At 38.1% G+C, this 12,323-nt stretch overlaps 3 protein-coding genes across 3 annotated transcripts; 1 reads left to right on the top strand and 2 right to left on the bottom strand.

Annotated features, from left to right (window-relative positions):
- Nucleotides 1-1,047: 1,047 nt before the first annotated feature.
- Nucleotides 1,048-3,903, bottom strand: LOC106440771 (argininosuccinate synthase, chloroplastic-like). The gene is made up of 10 exons (XM_013882506.3): nt 3,647-3,903; nt 3,413-3,468; nt 3,238-3,322; nt 2,943-3,084; nt 2,749-2,797; nt 2,486-2,668; nt 2,301-2,375; nt 2,035-2,220; nt 1,852-1,940; nt 1,048-1,769 (listed from the first exon to the last, which is right to left on the bottom strand). Exons 1-10 carry the CDS (start codon nt 3,717-3,719, stop codon nt 1,217-1,219), a joined length of 1,491 nt encoding a protein of 496 aa, XP_013737960.1. The 5' UTR covers nt 3,720-3,903; the 3' UTR covers nt 1,048-1,216.
- A 241-nt stretch (nt 3,904-4,144) lies between these two features.
- LOC106442734 (conserved oligomeric Golgi complex subunit 2) lies at nt 4,145-8,527 on the bottom strand. Its single transcript, XM_048763447.1, has 12 exons — nt 7,931-8,527; nt 7,588-7,788; nt 6,735-7,068; nt 6,425-6,586; nt 6,149-6,248; nt 5,845-6,060; nt 5,652-5,757; nt 5,255-5,455; nt 4,986-5,090; nt 4,788-4,913; nt 4,489-4,623; nt 4,145-4,396 (listed from the first exon to the last, which is right to left on the bottom strand). Exons 1-12 carry the CDS (start codon nt 8,402-8,404, stop codon nt 4,283-4,285), a joined length of 2,274 nt encoding a protein of 757 aa, XP_048619404.1. The 5' UTR covers nt 8,405-8,527; the 3' UTR covers nt 4,145-4,282.
- A 1,487-nt stretch (nt 8,528-10,014) lies between these two features.
- On the top strand, nt 10,015-12,322 carry LOC106361740 (snurportin-1). Its single transcript, XM_013801550.3, has 7 exons — nt 10,015-10,455; nt 10,577-10,763; nt 10,842-11,092; nt 11,331-11,445; nt 11,553-11,645; nt 11,870-12,013; nt 12,111-12,322. Exons 1-7 carry the CDS (start codon nt 10,097-10,099, stop codon nt 12,222-12,224), a joined length of 1,263 nt encoding a protein of 420 aa, XP_013657004.2. The 5' UTR covers nt 10,015-10,096; the 3' UTR covers nt 12,225-12,322.
- Nucleotide 12,323: the final 1 nt, after the last annotated feature.

Raw genomic sequence — 12,323 nt, forward strand, 5'->3', positions numbered from 1 at the left:
GATTCTTAGCAATTTGGAAGGCAGAGTTTTACTTCATCCTTCACTAACATCCATATATAGCAAGACATAATCTTCTTTTGAAAGTTGCAGTTGGGCGATTGAAAGTATGAAGTCTCTCCACTATGATTCCATCATATTTGCTAGTGAAGATCATGACATTATAGTAGTTTGTTTATCCTAATAAGATAGATTACAAAGCGTTTTCTTTGGAATCTTTGGTTTTGAAATTTAACTGAGATAACAACTAGGTCAGATGTTGATACTACCATGTTTAAAACATAATTCCTTTTTCATTTCTCTTCAAAACATTATATATGGTGGAATATAATTGGGTTAGTAACCAAAACATGAAATGGATTAACCATATACAGTTTATAATATCCAGACTATAATAATTTATTAATTTATATAGTTATTAACTTAAATAATTTTTTTTTTTTAATTGTTTTTTTGTCATAAAAAAATTGGTTATTTAAAAAGATGAAAAATAATATTTTATTCCACCATATTATATATTAGTTCAACTTTATATATTTTAATTAAAATCATATATTCAGCTAAGAGTTTTTCAAATATTTGAATTGAAATCATATATTTAGCTAAAATTTGGTTATTTAAAAAGATGAAAAAGAATATTTTATTCCACCATATTATATATTAGTTCAACTTTATATATTTTAATTAATGATTTTAATGAAATCATATATTTAGCTAAGAGTTTTTCAAATATTATTATCTAGTTATTTTATCAAACTATGTCATATTTTACATATGTCCAACTTAGACGAAATAAATTAATTTATCTAATATTAATTTATAGAGTTTCTATTATACTAATTCTTCCATTCACATTATGATCATTGATCGTAGATAGTTAGGTCGAACCAAAATCACATAATTTATAGTTTTTATCGTACTATTTTTTTACACTTTTACTTAATTTATTTTATTCATTTTTTTTTAAATATATAAATTAATAACTTGATCTTTCTAGTTTAAATAGTGATAAACTGTGATTAGAGATTAATTCAACCGTAAGGTTCATCATTCACAGTAACACATTATTCGATTTATTGAGTTTCTCCAGAACGAAAACAAAGTGAAGAAATAACACAATTATTCCAAACAGAAGCTGAAGCTAAAACGCATCAAATCTTGAACACAAGGAAAGTGATCTTCTAATGTCATTCAAATAAACTCACGATGAAACCTTTTTCTAAATGCCTTTCTCAAGCATCGCTCTAACTCTCATAGGCAACCCGTAAAGACGAATGAACCCAGCTGCATCAGCTTGGTTGTAAATCTCACTCCCTTCAAACGAAGATATGTCCTGTCTGTACAGACTGTTCGGACTCTTACGCCCTGTCACCGACACAGATCCTTTGTACAGCTTCAGTGTTACGGATCCTGTAGTTTTCTCAGTTAGCTTCTCCATGAAAGCGTCCATGGACTCCTTAAGCGGATCAAACCATCTCCCCGCATAGACCATCTCCGCGTACTTCAGTGCCAACGAGTCTTTCACCTGAATGCTCTCTCTGTCTAACGTGAGGGACTCTAGTTCCTGCACAGCTGCGAACAGGATGGTGCCTCCGGGTGTTTCATAGACACCGCGTGATTTCATCCCGACCAGACGATTCTCCACCATGTCGATCCGGCCAATGCCGTGTTTCCCTCCTATTGTGTTGAGCTCGGAGAGAAGGGTGGCTGGAGAGAGAGCCTTCCCGTTGAGTGCCACTGGAAGTCCAGATTCTATCCCTATCTCGATGTATCTGTTAAATGTACAACAGTTGCTGAGCTGTTAGACTCACACGTCAGCATACCAAACAAAGATTTAGAGGAAAAGCAACTTACTCAGGCTGATCAGGAGCATCTTCGGGATCTACACTCATCATGTACATATCTTTCTTGGGCTCGTTTGCTGGATCTTCCAATATATCACCCTTTCAACAATAAAGATGTTCAGTATCAGAGACAAGCACGTACGTAACAAATTTGTATACAAAAGGGAATGTATATGACTTTTGTTTTTTTTACCTCATGACTAAGGTGCCAGAGGTTCCTGTCTCGGCTGTAAATAGATTTCTTTGTCACGGGGACAGGAACGTTATGCTTCTTGGCGTACTCAATAGCGTCTTCTCTGCCTTGGATTTCCCATTCCCTCCATGGCGCCACAACTTTAAGTTCAGGGTTTAACGAAAAGAAGGTGAGCTCAAACCGAACCTGGTCAACCAATCACAAGAAAAAAAACTAATGTAAGAATCCATAAATGTGTTTTGTAGCAAGAGAATCCAAGTACTTGCCTGGTCATTTCCTTTGCCAGTACACCCATGTGCAACGGCATCAGCTCCAACCTCTGCTGCTACATCCACCATGGCCTAATCATTTTAGAAAATGTATTAAAAATAATTGAAAGAAGTCAAGAGATGTGTTCTCAGATTAGATTCCTTCAGAGCATAATCAAACAAAACCTGTGGAAATGTTTTACCTTAGCAATGACAGGGCGAGCCATGGAGGTACCAAGCAAGTATTTTCGTTCATAGATGGCACCAGCTCTAAGACAAGGGAATATGTAATCTTTCACAAACTCCTCTGTGAGATCCCTAACGACCAATTGAGAAGCGCCACTAGCCTTAGCCTTTTGCTCCAAACCATCCAACTCTTTTATACCCTTCATATCAAAGAATTTAGAGATTGAGATGACATAAAAGGAATGCTACAGAAAATAGTTGGCAGTAATGTAGAGTATACCTGACCAACATCTGCGGTGAAACACACAACTTCACAGCCATAATTCTCCCTACAGAACAAACACTTCGATATAAGACTAGTACAAATATTAAACTTTCATGAATGAAAAGCATCAAAGCTATCTAAACCAGAGGACGATTTAAAGAAGTTATAGATCAGAAATGAACTGGAGAGAAAGGGAAAAGAAAACATACTTGAGCCATGGCACGATGACAGAGGTGTCTAAGCCTCCACTGTAAGCAAGAACGACTTTTTTCAGCTTGCCACGAAGCCCGGCTTCCTTTGAATCAGCAGACACGACAGTTTGTCCATCACCGGAGAGAACAGCTCGAATTGCTGTTTGCAATATTCAAGACCACAAAGTGTTAACGCAATAACGGAAATAACATAGAGGATGCTCAGTCGAATACATAGAAGTTACATCGTAAGAAATGAAGTACATTATTTTAAGGAAATTGGGAAGATTCAGTGTAATGCTAGTAGCTTCACCTTGACTCTTGCAGCCGCGGGTTAGGGGAACATGAGTAGTAGTAGCAACAGCATTGCCAGAGAGCTGGCTTCGTTTCACAGATAACTGCCATGCAAATAGAGAGACAGAGGTCGTGTATGGTTTTAGATACATGATTGTTTTCTATAAGCATATATCAATTCGAATTGAGCATACCTCTTGAAACAGAGAAGTGGTTCTTAGACAAGCTACATTCTGACATCTTATGTTACCTGCGCACAAACATATATCAATTACCATTTCCACTATATAATCTATTGAATCATGACAGAGATCAACAACTCAGACACCCATTTGCAATAATCTCGGATTACAATAGACAATAACAACCGTAATTTTCAGAAGAAAAAAAAAGAAACTGAAAACGAAGATGGAGGGCAGAGAGATAACCATTTAGGGAGCTGCGAAGCGCGAGAGCAGCTGACGAAGAAGAAGGAAACGAAGTCGCCGAGATTTCAGCCATGTCAGAAAATTATTTCTGGGTTTTTTGCTTTACTGTCTGCTGCGTTGTGTGTTAACAGTGAGGTTCGGTCTTGGTGGCTCTTGTTTAAGTGGTAAGATGTCAACAGGGTCCACCTCCTCTAGGGTTTTGACTCCCCATATCTGTTTTTCATTTCTATATCTTTTTTTATTTCACATGTTTTTCATTTCTCAATTATATAATATGCTTCATAAATATTTGAACCTGTGTATTAATATTATCACATGCTTTCATTACTACAGTACATGTGTAAAATCATTTTTTATCTTTTTTTGGTTTGGGGCACATGTATACTATTTAAATTTATAATATCTTTTAGTTCACACTTCACACTTATTTTGGCGTCAATAATTCAGTTTAACATGAACAAACACTAATTTACAAGATTACTAAAGTGTCAGCTACTATACCAAAAACTTTGATTGATCATAATAAAGATAGGTTATGCAAACAAACACAAACGAAATATAAAATAACAAACAAAAGAAAAGACTTCCTATTATTATTGCAAGATGTATGAAACCAAGAAAATTCCGTGTGAGTTCTCAAACACTGATTGTGTTCTGCCTATCCGCAGGTGCAACGCATTGCCAGAGGGAACAGTAAACCGGGATTTCTGCCGGTTTTAGCCCCAAAGCAGAGATGTTTCGGCCATACTCCTGGTAATAGAGATATTAACCGATGATGTTACACTTATTTCTAAATCTAATATTTTTATTTATTTGACACAGGGAACCATGTGAAGGGTTACCTGAGTATCAAGGAATAACTGCATACACATCTTGTCTGTTTCAGATACATTGTCGTCAGAGACACCTGATGCTGCCCCTGCTCTTTTCTGTGCCTTTCTTCGGAATTGCTGAAGCGATGACTCTGTTCTTCTCGCCTGTAACATATTTACTATAATCGATCAGTCTTTTCCCACGCATAAACTACTGATATATCCTAAACCAATACTAGATTGAAACGATACTGAAAAGATGAGCCTTTGACAGAATAGAGTTTCTTTCATTGATAATCCTAGTTAAGTGTTTAAAACAAAATACTTACCACGCTAACAACTTCGTCAGCTAATTCGTAATACCGCCTGGTTATTTCAGTGACAGTTCGAAGCAGTAACTCTTCCCTTGTTGCCTGCGTCAAGTACCGTGTAGCCTTTTCTCCCTCCAAAAAGGCCTATTAATAGACAAGGTGCAATCAAGTAACTATGAACGTTCTTAAAACCGTAACCCAAAAGGGAATCAATACCTTTACATGACGCAATATGCCAACGACATATGGTGAATGCCTGACCGGCGGTGGTTTATTAGTCAACCTATATGTTGCCGTTATTCCCTTGACCTGTCTTAGGTCCTATAAAATCAATGAAAGCATTTACCATATATGATACTTAGAGAATAACATTCACCTATTCAGCTATAAATTAAACTATAGTCAACACTATTCTTGTAAGTGATCATTAAGGCCGTCAACCCAATCTTGAAGCGCATAAAATTAATGTATCTTCAGGGCTTTACCTCAACAGATTTATCAACAATGATTTCAATAATTGTGTTGGTAAGTAAAGGTAGCACTTCCTTTAATTTATCTCCACCCTGTAATATGCTCATCCTCACCACATCACGAACTTCAGTGGAGCATGAAGATATGTATTGTGATATATGTTTAAGGTAATCGCCACAAACTTCTGAGACTAGATAATTTACATCATGTATAACCTGCAAGGAAGGAGATGTATCAATATTCCACATCAGTTTTTGTCACTCTTATTCTATGATTAAGTTTACAAAACATGGACGCAGCTTTTAAGTTGTCCCACATTACACAACTTTAGCTGATTCAATAAACACGAGATAGTAGAGATCCGAATATCAGAGGAGCTAAGTCACAATCCAGATAAAAAAAGTGACTTACATATACAAAATCTTCTGCAGAGGCTGAAACTGCCCAGTCACATCCAGGACTCGGACTGGCATTACCCTTTCTAGTATGCAGCGCAGATGACACCCAAATGCAATATCTACATGTTATAAGCACATTGTCAAAATGAGAACTGAAACCCAAAACTAATAAGCGTAAATAATTTAATAATCAAATTTTATTAAACCTCGAAAGAAGCTGCAAGGTCAATCGAAGAAATTTATCAGCAGCGGAGAAAACAAGAACATCTTCTTTCCAACATGACCGCAAGCTTTCCAACAGAGTAGCGCTCTGTCTGAGCATTAAGTTGGGAAAACTCTGTTTATCTAAATCAGAATCCTGAATGAAAACCAGGGAAGAAGAAGTAAGAGCAGAATCCAAGGCTCCAGCTATCTCCTGAAACCTGAAATTATATATTTTCGAGTTAGAGAAGCTGAGACACCACCACTAATATAACAGTAAGTCAACCATCTATGGTATATCTCCAATACCTCAGTGAAAAGTATACTCCCACATTCCATTGCTTCATGAATTCGATACATACTGCTTCAGTTCGAAACTTGGTGACAGCGGACCTTGACGGACAATAACCTTCATAAAAAGTACATGCTATGACGCTACTGAAAAATATTCAAATAATGTTATCAACTAATATAAAATTATACTATTTGTTTATATAAGACGCATGAAGATTAGTTCACAATGCGTCTGAAATCTGAATAGCCATGAGATCAAGCTCAGAGAAAGATATAGATCAGCTAACCTACCTTCAAGATATGCCAAGAAATCCAAGCTTGCCTTGTAATTTTTCAAGAACTCAGTAGGCCTTCCAGGAGAAAAGGCTCCTGGTTTGACCTTCTGGATTGCCGAAAGAACTTCTTTCAGGATTGAATTTGCCAGGAAATTGAAGACGTGCAAACCCGATTTCTCTGTTTATAAACAAGATACCAAGCAAGGAGTACACTGAGTTAGATATAAAATGATATGTCCAATGTCAACTACTCCTATCGGAAATAGGATTGACTACGAACTGTGATAACGAACAAGACTGCTATTTCAGAGAGTGGAGCAACTTACCGGTTGAAGATATTTCTATCAGCATTTTACAGTCCTTCGCAATAAAATGCTTGATAAGTTTGTAATCGTTTTCAAGTTCATCTGAACTTCCAGTAGCATCTGCTGATCTTTCATGTGCAATCGTTTTATGTATAAATGGAGCCACAATCGTTGTACGAAAAATTTCTTCTGCATTCGTGGTGTTATCAATGGCAGCATATGCACGCAAGCAGTTGTAAAGGACGCTTGTGTCGCTGTTGTTTAGTCCGTCAATGAAGCAATGACCTAGACTAGCATCCAGTAACACACTAGCACTCTGAATCCTCTTCTCCATGTTCTCAACGAAAGGCAGGTTCTGTACTGGCATAAAAGAAAAAAGTAGTGAGCATCAGCCGTAAGACTTTCTATTGTCTTCTGAGGCAAACAAGTTTAATGGAAATTTTTTTAGAACACCAGAGATTTCACAATAATTTACCAGGTACCATCTCATTGTACTCTATTTTGTCAGCAATCTTATTAAAGCCATGAATTCTCCTATCAGCCCAGACATTTCTCAAGCCCCATAAGCATAACTAGTTTTAATCCCCAAGAGACTACTCATGCAGTATACCCCAAACTCTTCCACAATTATCCTATAAGACACCCAATTTCTTGCCGTTCTCATTATAACTTTGACGCTCGAGAACAGGTAGGACTGAAAAGCAAAACTTCCTACCATCAATATCAAAATACTCCTATGTTTACTAACTACACTTTGTGCATTAAAAGGAACAGAGTGCATTGCTAATGTAATATATATTTTGTAATGAACAAGGAAATGATGAATTGTGAATTCACAAGAGAAAAAGGAAAAAAGTAAATGCGTGATGGAGACCTGTGCATGAGCCATATAGAACTTGAGCCGATTCATTTCACTAGCTATTCTCTCCAAAAGCATGCTTTGGGTTTCTCTCATGGTATTGCCATCTTGCTGCGTGGCATTTTCAACATTCACAGCGCTCCTTCCCAGGGAAACACCATCCTCGTTTTTCCAATCAGAAGGAGCACTCGGTAGAACTTTTATAAGCTTCTCAACCTAAAACTCCCCAAGGAACATACCTTATTTACGTCAATCATTCAGATTTTAATAACCAACAAGCAATGGAGAAACATCTTTACTCAATATAAACGAAACTACAATGCACGATCATGAACAGATCGCTAACGAAATCAAGTACCTTAGATACCACATGAAAAGTATCGAGCAACAACTCCAAAACCTCCCTCGCAGCAGCGGCATCGGACCTCTGCTGCAACCCACTCCTCAGTGCGAAAAGCGCAGCCTCCACGGATCCCCGAAACGCAGCGATCTTCTCGCGGATCCCAAGGAGCGGGGCGCGCATGCGGACAACAGCCTCATCGATATCGACGAGCTTAGTGCTCAGGCTCACGAAATCAGCGTAGTCTCGATTGATGAGATCAACGAGCTCGCGGTTGAGGGAGGCGAGGTGTGATCGGAGCTCGGATCGGAGAGTGTCGAAGGGAACGAAGGTGCGGAGCTCGGAGATGTAGGACTCGGAGTCGAAGTCAGGGGAGAGGAAGAGGGAAGGCTTGAACCAGAGAGGATGCGAGTCGTAAGGATCGGAGAAGAAGTCTGAGGCGGATCTCGGAGCTGACGATGGCGAAGGTAGCGGAGCGACCAGATCTGACATTTTCGATTCGATGCAGTGTGGGAAGCCTGAGTGATCCGTGAGGAAGATAATCGAAGCTTAAGGGTGTTTCTACCAAACCAATTGAACCGGTTAAAATATTCAGTGAGCTACAAAACCAAATATCATATGGTTGTTTGGTTACCGCAAATATCATAAGGGCTGTTTGTTTGGTTACCGCAGGTACCGGCGGCAGCGGCAGTGTCAACATTCTGCGTCAACTCTTGTTCGTTTCGTTGACGCAGAAAGCTGCGTCTGACGCCGATAAAATCTGCGGTCGCGATATAGTATGCGTCAGCGTCAGCGTCAGCATCTGCAAAACGAACAACAACTATCCTCATTGACGCTGCCGCCGTCGCTGCCGCTGATGCCAAAACCTGCGGCAACCAAACGAACAGGTCATATACTCCAATCCACAACACAGAGAAGGTGTATTTTTCAAACATGAATATTATGATTATAGAAAAAAGTAACATTATTGAATTTAGTTTTAAAATGTATAGTAAATTTTATTATGATTGAAAATAATTTGGTAAACCTTCCTATTTCACCACACAAAAGTTTAACTAACTTCATAGTAACTTACACAATTCGTCGAAAATTATTTAAAACTCATCTAAAATTAAATTATTTTAGATCGTCTCAAATACATAACGTTTTGCGTCTGCTAAGTCATCAGATTTATCTGAGATTCTTTTTTTTTGGTCAAATTTATCCGGGATTCTAAACTTTAAAATTTTAATAATAACAATAATGAGGTTTAATTGGAATTAGGATCTGAGACCATATTTTATGGCAATTAAAAAACTTATTTAATAAACATCTTATATTTTTAGAATTGTGTCACTGATTTTTAATTTGATCTGATCATAGGAATAGGTTGAGGGAGAAATAGGTTTCAATCAATATATTCACCATCTTTTCCTGAATTAAAAGAGAAAAAAATTGAGGATAGTCTCATATTTATAGCTATGGATGTTTTATTGAATAGAGAATTAGAACTACGTAATGGAATTAGAGTTTGATTGTACTTCAGTGGAATTTGATGATTCCAATATAATGCAATGGGATTATAACTGCAATCGAACTTTTTTGTTTCTAAAATTAGTGGATATTTTTAATTTGCTAGGTAGTTAAGATGTGATGAACTTTTACGAAAATAAAAGAAACTGGTTTTAGTCACCTTCAACCCATGATGTCGTCTCTTATCTTCAGACTTCTTAAAACGTGAATTTAGATTTGCATATCCCTAATAATCAGGTCAGTTCTTAATACATCCACATCAATTTGGAACATCTCCATCTTGGAGGAGAATCTCCTACGTTGGAGGAAAATTGTAAAAGAAAAAAAAGATTGATGAAATTCAAAATCCAAGACAGAAGTGTTGGATATTTCTCATACAAAAGTACATCATATTCCATTCAAATTAGATTCTAATAAAATCTAGTTGATATTGAATAACAGGTGATTCTAATTGTATATCTGTATTAAACTTCCCAATCCAATAACACCCCCCCTAATGGGCCTAAGCTTCCTTCTTATGGGCCCATATTCATAAAGGCGTAGATACGTCTAGTTTCGGGCCAAGATTCAACAGAGCTAAATCTAAACCATTTAGTTTATATTCATCCCAAATCAAACCGGTTTGGTTTCGACAACAGGATTCGAACTCGGTACAGCTTTCTTCTTCCGACGATGGCGCCGCATGATCTTCGCCGTCCTTTCAAGCGACGACCTATCTCCGACCAACAGAAACGCAGAGACCTTTCACTTCTCCGCCAGTCTCAGCATCGCTCCGACGCCCAGCAGCGAGCTCGAAACCTCGCCTCTTCCGTCATATCCCTCCAATCATCATCCTCCCCCGATGTCGACCCGGAAACACTATCCGAACCCATGCCTGACGTCGACACCACCGGACACGAATCGGAAGCGAGTAGCTTCGACATTCGCCAAGCTTCGAGTCTGAGAGGACCCGAGGCTCGCAAGTGGTTCGCTAGTCAGCTTATGTTACCTGAATGGATGATCGACGTACCTGAGAATCTGAGCAGAGATTGGTAACTAACTAGCCCTCTTGTTCGATTTTGTTTTTTCATTACAAAGTTTGTAACTTTTTGTTTTTTGGTTGTTTTTTCATTACAAAGTTTGTAACTTTTTGTTTTTTGGTTGTTTTTTAAGGTATGTGTTAGCGAGACCAGCTGGGAAGCGATGTTTTGTAGTGTCAGCGGATGGAACTACTGTTAGTAGGTTACGTAATGGTTCTGTCTTGCATCATTTCCCTTCTGCGTTGCCTGGTGGTGCTAGGAAGAAAGGTGTTTCCGGTCCAGCACAATCGTATTCGATACTGGACTGTATATTTCACGAGGTTAAAAGATTCTTCCTCTTATTGGTTTATCTTGGTTTATGATCCTACTAAGTGGTTTTGTTACTGTTATGTGTACAGGCGGATCAGACGTATTACGTGATTGATATGGTTTGTTGGAGGGGTTACTCGCTTTATGAATGTACAGCAGAGTTCAGGTTCTTTTGGTTGCAGTCAAAGCTTGACGAGACTGGTGCTTGTGATCCGCCTTCCTTTTACCACAAGTTCAGGTTCAGCGTTGTTCCTTTTTATAACTGCGACCAAAGCGGACTTCACTCGGCTTATACGGGATCATTACCTTATGTCAAGGATGGATTGTTGTTATATAACAAGTAAGTGCATCGTTTCATCTCTCCTACTTGTAGTATGCCATTTAGTTTGCTTCAGTAACCAATATTTTATGATGCCTGCACTTGTAGATAAAATGTGTCTTTGACAACGTACTCATTGGTCTGGGGCTCTTCTTTGATAAAGTTTTTGTTTAACAATGAATCTTATTTTCCGTGGCATTTGTTTCTGGCCAATTGTTATGCGGCAACATCTACTTAAGTTCATGCAAATTTGTCGCAGGCATGCACATTATCATACTGGGAATACTCCTCTGGTGTTGATATGGAAGGATGAGAGGTGTAGTCAGTATGTCATTGATACAGACAACAATGGACAAGTTCCAAACCAACAACATGTAAGTAGACTTCACATACGTATAAAGCTCATGGATTTTTCATACAAGGTTATTAGTAAAATACTCACATTAACAAGTACCTATAAACAAGTATGGTGTAAGTGCAGATCGTCTTGGGGCTGCAAGATGATGGGAAAATTGTAACATCAGATGATCCACCTGTAGTAGTTAATTGCTTGAATGCAGACTTCATAAAACAGGTATGTTCAGTATATAATAGAGAGTGCATCATTATCCTGATTAGCCTTTTTGAATTAGCTTGAAAAATACGCATTTGGGCTAAGTGAGAACTGTAAGATCAGAGTAATCTTCTTGTTGTACTACTAGGAGACCGATGGAGTCTATGAAGTATACTAGATAGTGATGTTGTTTAGTTTAAGGTTGCTTTCTCACTGTGGGCTTCTTGCCATGTTGGATATTACAGTCAGGACTGTCTCCAGGAAGCCTTGTTCGATTTGCCATTGGCGATGGAGGGTTGAACTGTGTGGATGGTAAATTTGAGAAGGCAGATTTACAATATATCAGTGTTTCAAATCGAGCTCGAGCATTTGCGGATAGTTATTCCAAGGTTAACACTCTCTTCCTTTGCATATATTGCACTCGAAATTTTAGGGAATCATATTTTTATGAATTGAAACTGAAGCATTTTATAATCAATTTTGCAGATCATGTTTCAATATATGGCCCGACATTCTCCCGTGAAGGCTGAAGATCTCGCTTCAGTGATTTCACAGGAGAACCAACAAGACAAGCCCCCTGAAGTAGAGATGTCTGATTGAAGAGAGGAGAGACTCTTGGACATTGTGTTGTGTGTTTTGTGGAAACCAGAGAGTATCATATTTTTTTAAAGATTTTCAGCTATTTTTGGCTTCTCACAC

Source organism: Brassica napus, chromosome A3 (assembly GCF_020379485.1).
Source record: "Brassica napus cultivar Da-Ae chromosome A3, Da-Ae, whole genome shotgun sequence".
NCBI classification, from domain to species: Eukaryota; Viridiplantae; Streptophyta; class Magnoliopsida; order Brassicales; family Brassicaceae; genus Brassica; species Brassica napus.

Excerpts from the sequence above, each read along its gene's own strand:
- LOC106440771 (XM_013882506.3), bottom strand. The coding sequence starts at position 3,719 with ATGGCTGAAATCTCGGCGACTTCGTTTCCTTCTTCTTCGTCAGCTGCT. Across the intron at positions 3,469-3,646 it reads GCTTCGCAGCTCCCTAAATG|GTAACATAAGATGTCAGAAT; the intron begins GTTATCTCTCTG and ends GTTTGTGCGCAG. Across the intron at positions 2,376-2,485 it reads CTCGCCCTGTCATTGCTAAG|GCCATGGTGGATGTAGCAGC; the intron begins GTAAAACATTTC and ends TAAAATGATTAG.
- LOC106442734 (XM_048763447.1), bottom strand. The coding sequence starts at position 8,404 with ATGTCAGATCTGGTCGCTCCGCTACCTTCGCCATCGTCAGCTCCGAGA. Across the intron at positions 6,061-6,148 it reads GGAGTATACTTTTCACTGAG|GTTTCAGGAGATAGCTGGAG; the intron begins GTATTGGAGATA and ends ATATAATTTCAG. Across the intron at positions 5,456-5,651 it reads CTGCAGAAGATTTTGTATAT|GTTATACATGATGTAAATTA; the intron begins GTAAGTCACTTT and ends CCTTCCTTGCAG.
- LOC106361740 (XM_013801550.3), top strand. The coding sequence starts at position 10,097 with ATGGCGCCGCATGATCTTCGCCGTCCTTTCAAGCGACGACCTATCTCC. Across the intron at positions 10,764-10,841 it reads TGGACTGTATATTTCACGAG|GCGGATCAGACGTATTACGT; the intron begins GTTAAAAGATTC and ends TTATGTGTACAG. Across the intron at positions 11,093-11,330 it reads GGATTGTTGTTATATAACAA|GCATGCACATTATCATACTG; the intron begins GTAAGTGCATCG and ends AATTTGTCGCAG.